Here is a 5,743-nt window from a genome sequence, read left to right as displayed (position 1 = left end):
ACAACAAGCAGCAGAGCTTCTTCCTGGCCGAGACGCTCAAGTGAGTGGGCACCCGGGCGGGCAGCCAGGCTCCGTGTCACCGGGGGTCCACGGGGCGGGGGGACGGCCCCAGAGCCGGGCCAGGGGGCGCTTGGGCCCGGCAGTCCCTCCCCTCAGTGAGACCGAGCCCAAGTCCAGTCCCAGAATCCACCCTGGACACTCAAGGCCACTTCAGCTCTCCACCACTCCCTGTCCCAAGTTCTCTGAGACTCCGTCCTCCGTGTCAAACAGGACCATGGTGACGTGCTCCATGTCCCCAGATGGGACAGTGCTCACGCGCCTTCCCTCCAGGCCTGCAGCCTCCCTGCCAGAGCCCCTCCCCCCGCCCTTGCTCCTTGGCTGGGAGTCGGCCACAGCAGACCCTGAGCCTTAAACCGCCCTGGTCAGCTCCTGCCAGTCGCAACCCCTGCCCTGCAGCTAGAGTCCTAGAGTCCCGGCTGTGTCCCCTGTGGTGCCCTGGTGTGCCCTGAGTGTGGAGGGGCCCAGGCAAGAGTTTGGACAGGTACAGGTGGGCCAAGTGGCACCCCCACCTGTCACCCCAGCAACTCAGGAGGCTGAGGCAGGAGGATCACAAGTTTGAGGCCAGCCTCAGCAACTTAGCAAAACCCTAAGTTAAACAAAAAGGGTGTGGCTCAGTGGTAAAGCAACCCTGGGTTCAATCCCCACTGCCAAAAAGAGAAAAGAAGGGTCCAGACAGCAGCACACTCCCGCCCCGGGTCAAGCTGTGTGCCAGCCTCAAGGGTCCTGACGGGGCTGGCACACAGGGCCAGGCAGGCCAAGCTGACTGGGGACCAAGCCAGGTTTAAACCAGGTCCCTTGGATCCCAAACTGGGGGCTTTCCTCGGCGTCCAGTGTCCTTCCTGTGAGCGGTCCTAGGCCTGGACCTTCCTGCCCTCGGCCCCAAGCCCGTCCCCAGCCTGACCGGCTCTTCTCGCTCCCTGCCCTGGGCGCAGATACCTCTATCTCCTGTTCTCTGAGGACGACACGCTCTCCCTGGAAGACTGGGTGTTCAACACGGAGGCCCACCCACTGCCCGTGAACCACTCGGACAGCTCTGGCAGCACCCGGCACCCATATTGACCGTCCCCGCCGCTCTGGGCGTTCAGCGATGCCTGGCCTCTCGGGGACCCGGGACTGCTCCCCCAGGGACGGGAACGCAGGCCCAGCCCCAGGCAGACCCTGGACAGACGACTGGCCACTATTTTTCCTCTGTGAGGACACAGGACCTGGAGTCTCAGCGATGTCACGAGGGCCGCGGTCACACCAATGTGACCGAGGCCAGACATTCCTTTCTACGGAGAATTTCTACGAAACCCACCCCCTCGCCATCGGGGCCATCGCCGTCGGCACTCTGACCCCGAGTGTCCGTTCGCTTCCTTGAGTTTGGGGTTTTCTTGTTTGTTTGGTTTTTTGTTTTGTTTTGTTTTGTTTTTGCTTAATTTGCTTTTCCTTGACACTCGAGCCTCTTACGATGATGAATATCGTTTTCAAAAATCCCGTGCTTGCTCCACGGAGCCCTCCCGATCAGGGACGTGGTGGGCAGCCCCACGCGGTCCTGACCCTCCTCTCATTCCACCGCCTGCTGCCCAGCGCTCACCTGGTCAATCATGGGTCATTCACCTTAGGGTTTTGAGGAGGGGCTCCCTTTGATTTGGGCCTAAGTGTTACAGATCACTAGTGCTACTTCCATTATTGTCATGGAAACCTGTGAACTAGAATAAAGGAGTTTATTGAATAAGAAATAAGATTGGGCTCATTGCACACCAGTGACGCTGGGGAAAGTGCCACCACGTCCTCATCAGAAAGAAGAACCAACCAGCGGTGGATCTAAGGTCTAATTTAGTGAACGATTTCGACTTGTATTACTTTCCCTTAAATGGGTCTGAATACATTCAGGAAGCGTGAGGGCGATCCTTTAGTTAAAGTTGGGGATTTAGACTCAGGTTGAGGGTTGGAGGAAGCCCAGAGAGGAGCAGCAACTTGCCTGAGGTCACACAGCCACTAAAGGGCAGAGGTAGTTTCCTGGCCACCCTGGGCCTCTGTTCATGGACTGTCATTCGGCAGATGCTTGGTGAGTGTCTGCAGTGCTGGCCTCGAGGACAGGGACACGGCCAAGTGCAAGACAGTCATAAGCCTGAAGTCAAGGAGGCGGATCATAAAGGCAACCTTGAGCTGGGTGAGGGGCCTGCAGGGGTAGGCACAGGAGACGGGGTGGGCTGAGCCAGCCGTGGCCAGGACCACTCTTAGGGGCCTAGGGGTCCCCTAGGACAGATGACTTTCAAACAAGACCTCAAGATGAGTAGGTGCAGCCATAAGAGTATGCAGCACCCCGCAAGCCCAGACCCCCTTCCCGCCCTCCCGGTACCCGCCACTGCCCCCAGGAGGCCCTGAGACCATGGGCAGGGCAAGGAGCTCGTCCCCACACTGAAGCGAGTCTCGCTCACAACCTGTCCCACGGCTCGAGCCACAGCATGATGCTGAGCCCCTCCCTGTGGCTCTGCTCTTTTCCTTTGTTCTGGGGACTCAGCCCCCAGAATCCTCTTGAGCAGAGCTGTGGGGGCACAGTCCCCACAGCAGGAACCCCGGGGGCCTCGGGGAAATAAGTCGCTGCAGTCTCGCTAGGCCCACTGCAGGTACTGAAAAGCAAAACAAGGAAACCCACTGCACAAACACTGTAGAAAGGTCAGGATATAAAGATAAGCAGGAAGCAAAAATAACTCGCCATCCTACTCTCCAGAATGAATACTGTTATATTTTCCTCTAGATCTTTTTCTACGAATATATAGAATATATATTTTGCAAACATGGTATCATCCTATGCATACTGTTTTCTTATAATCTGCTTTTGCACTTAACTATACAATGTGAACCTCTTTCCGTGTCAACAAATATACATTTATGTCATCACTCTGCCTGGTTGCGTAGTATTCCCTTGTGTGCTGTATCATACTTCGTTGGTCTAAGCCCTGTTGCTGAGCTTTTGGGTTTGTGTTAGTTTGGGGTCTTAGTTACAAATAATAGAAACCAATTCTCTCTAACTTAAAAAAAAATATGTATTGAAATGCTGTGGGGTGACTCTTGGAATCTCAGGAAAGAGAAGAGCCAGACCTCAAGAAAGACCAGAAAGGTTTTAGTTGCCAGGAATCCTGAAAGAATGAGGGAGCGGCCTCCCCAGACACCATCAGGATGGATGAATCCAAAGTCTCCAGGTCCTCCCGTGTCTCCTGTCCAGTCGGCCCCACCTGGGTCATGAGCCTGCCCCGAGCCAAGGGTAGGGCCAGCATCTTGATTAACAGATCCACCGAGATCCCGTGCAATGGGCAACGGACTGTTCCCTGGAGGGAAATCAGATTTGTTACCAAAATAAGGGCCCCGCGGGCCGGAGAGGCGGGAACAGGGGCCTGATGCAGGCTGCTTTGATTTTCCAGGGTAAAGGGAGCTTTGAAGAACGAGCCGCCGACCTTCGCTCTGGCTACCCTTGTCCGATTGTTTCCAGAGTGTCCTCTCCCACAGTGTCTCTCCTCTCCAAGCCACTTTGCAGTGCCCCAGCCCCAGGCTCCCTGCTGGGCCCATGTCACTGTCCCCTCCACACTCCCCAGAATCCTGTTCTCTGCTTTATTGCTGAGAGCAACTTGTAACAATGAATATTTTAAACTCCATCCTCCAGGAGGGCTCTTGCTGGGGGAGACATCGCCTTTTGGCAGTTTATCTCGGTTCCAGGGATGAAAATAAGGAAGACCAGGGTGGAATGGGAAGGGGGGGCGTGGGGGTGAGTCAGCCTCCCTGGAACTGGGGGCTCCTCCAGCCCAGCCTGAACCAGACTTCCCCAGCAGCAACACCCCCTGCGGGGCCAGCAGGCGGCCAGTTCTAAGCCTCTCCTTGGCCCTTGCTGAAGCTGGAACTTCCTTTAGCACCTGTTTTCTTCATCCGTGGGCTTGAGGCTGGTTCCTTCCCAGACCCTGAGCCCTGCAGAGCGTCACACCTCGGGTGGGGTGGGGGATGCACAGCCCTGTTCCAGATGCCTGTGTTTAAATGATCATGCCTTTGACCGTCCAGCCAAATATATTGGGAAGAAAAGCAAACTTGGAAAATCTGATTTAAAAGGCAGCATTCTGCCGGGCGTGGTGGCGCGCACCTATAATCCCAGGACTGGGGAGGCTGAGGCAGGAGGATTGCAAGTTTGAGGCCAGCCTCAGCAGCTTCGTGAGATCTTGTCTCAAAATAAGACCCAAGGGCCAGGGATGTGGCTCAGGGCCCCTGGGTTCAATCCCCAGCACCTAAATAATTAAATAAAGGCAGCCTCCCTGGGATCAGGATGTGATTCTCAGCTTGCTTCTTTGCTCCAGGGAGGTGACCCACTGTGACTCGAGAGAGGGCTGGAGGTGGAGAGTGGGCAGGTCTCCCAGCTTCCCCCCCCCCCCCCGGGGTCTGTCCTTGGAAGTCTGTAGTTGCCCGTGTCACCAAGCTGTCCACCATCTGTGATGAATGCTGACTCACCTGCTGTCGGGGGTCAGCAGGGGCTAAGGCTGTTTCTCGAATCTGAAAGTATCTGTTTGGTTTCCTGTATTCGGAGCAGGATTTCGCTCCCGCTCAGCCTGTCTCTTCAGTCGGAGCTTCTCGAACTTGAATGTGCCCGTGAATCGCCTGGGACCTTGTTAAAGGGCAGCTTCCCGTTCAGGAGGCCTGGCGCGGAGACAGTGCTGCTTCTCTAACAGGCTCCCAGGAGATGCCAGGGTCCTGGGGCCGCATGGAGCAGCGAGGCCTCAGGTAGTAGCCACTCATTTGCCATCTACCTTTTATTTGTGTCCCTGGAGCTGAAACTGCTCCAGAGGGGAGTCGAGGGGCTCAGGCGTTGGGGTGGCATCTACAGGTACCTCGGCTGCAAAGGCTCCGACCTCAAACAGCTGTGCCTGTCACCTGTGTCCAGGTGACCCTTCCCCAGGACAGTCAGGACGAGACAGGATCAGGCAGCTGGTGGCTGGGAACGATGCACCCGGTGGAGCTCTCTGCACACCCCGCCATCTGCGTGGGCGGGTCCTGAACATTTCAAATGTGGTCAGTGCGCCTGCGGAGCTCGATTTTTAAATTTTATTTCATTTTAATTAAATCTAAATAGCCATATGTGGTACTGGCTTAGAATTGGAATTTAGGAAGTCAGTGCCCAGCTCATGCCCCACCGGACCCTCCGCCACCTGCATTGTTACAAAATAATCTTACCATAAAACATACTGTTTGGAGACTCAAGGGTTCCCTGAAACATACCTGGGTATTTTTACACTCGTTCCGAGTCTCTGTCTCCTGCACAAGCCCTGGTCGCTGTTTGGTTTGGGCTCTCTCACCCGTGGTTTACCTTCAGATGTCAGGTCAGCTGGGAGGCCGAGAGGAAAGAGGCCCCCCTGGGCTGGAACCCGGTGGAGCAGCATTCAACTCTGCTCTGACCTCTCCCTGGGCTGTGTGGCCTTGGGCAAGCTCCTTAACCCCTCTGAGCTCTGCCTTTCCGTCTGTTTCCAAGGTTAATTGAGTCCCCGCCCCGTGTGGGAACTCCATCCCTGGGAGCCTCGCTGTCGTGAACTTCTTGGTAAACTGTAAAACCTCGCTGTAAACGCGAGGCAAACACTGCTGTCAGAAAATCTCCTTTTTAAACAAAACGCTCGGAAACTGCATCAAGCGGGCCCAGGAGACGGCCCAAGCTCTCAGAGCAATA

At 55.8% G+C, this 5,743-nt stretch overlaps 1 protein-coding gene across 1 annotated transcript in view; it reads left to right on the top strand.

Moving 5' to 3' along the window:
* Positions 1-2,946, top strand: part of Man1c1 (mannosidase alpha class 1C member 1) — a 112,442-nt gene extending 109,496 nt beyond the window's left edge. The window contains exons 11-12 of the mRNA XM_048782707.1: positions 1-40; positions 993-2,946. The exon at positions 1-40 is cut by the window's left edge and continues 14 nt beyond it. Coding sequence (XP_048638664.1) covers positions 1-40; positions 993-1,119 — 167 coding nt within the window. The 3' untranslated portion in view covers positions 1,120-2,946. The remainder of the gene's footprint in view (positions 41-992) is intronic.
* The last annotated feature ends 2,797 nt before the right edge of the window (positions 2,947-5,743 follow it).

The sequence above is a fragment of the Marmota marmota genome, unplaced genomic scaffold (genome assembly GCF_001458135.2).
Source record: "Marmota marmota marmota unplaced genomic scaffold, marMar, whole genome shotgun sequence".
Taxonomy (NCBI): Eukaryota; Metazoa; Chordata; class Mammalia; order Rodentia; family Sciuridae; genus Marmota; species Marmota marmota.
Note: the sequence above shows the minus strand (reverse complement) of the source record. Positions and strands in the feature narration are given on the sequence as shown.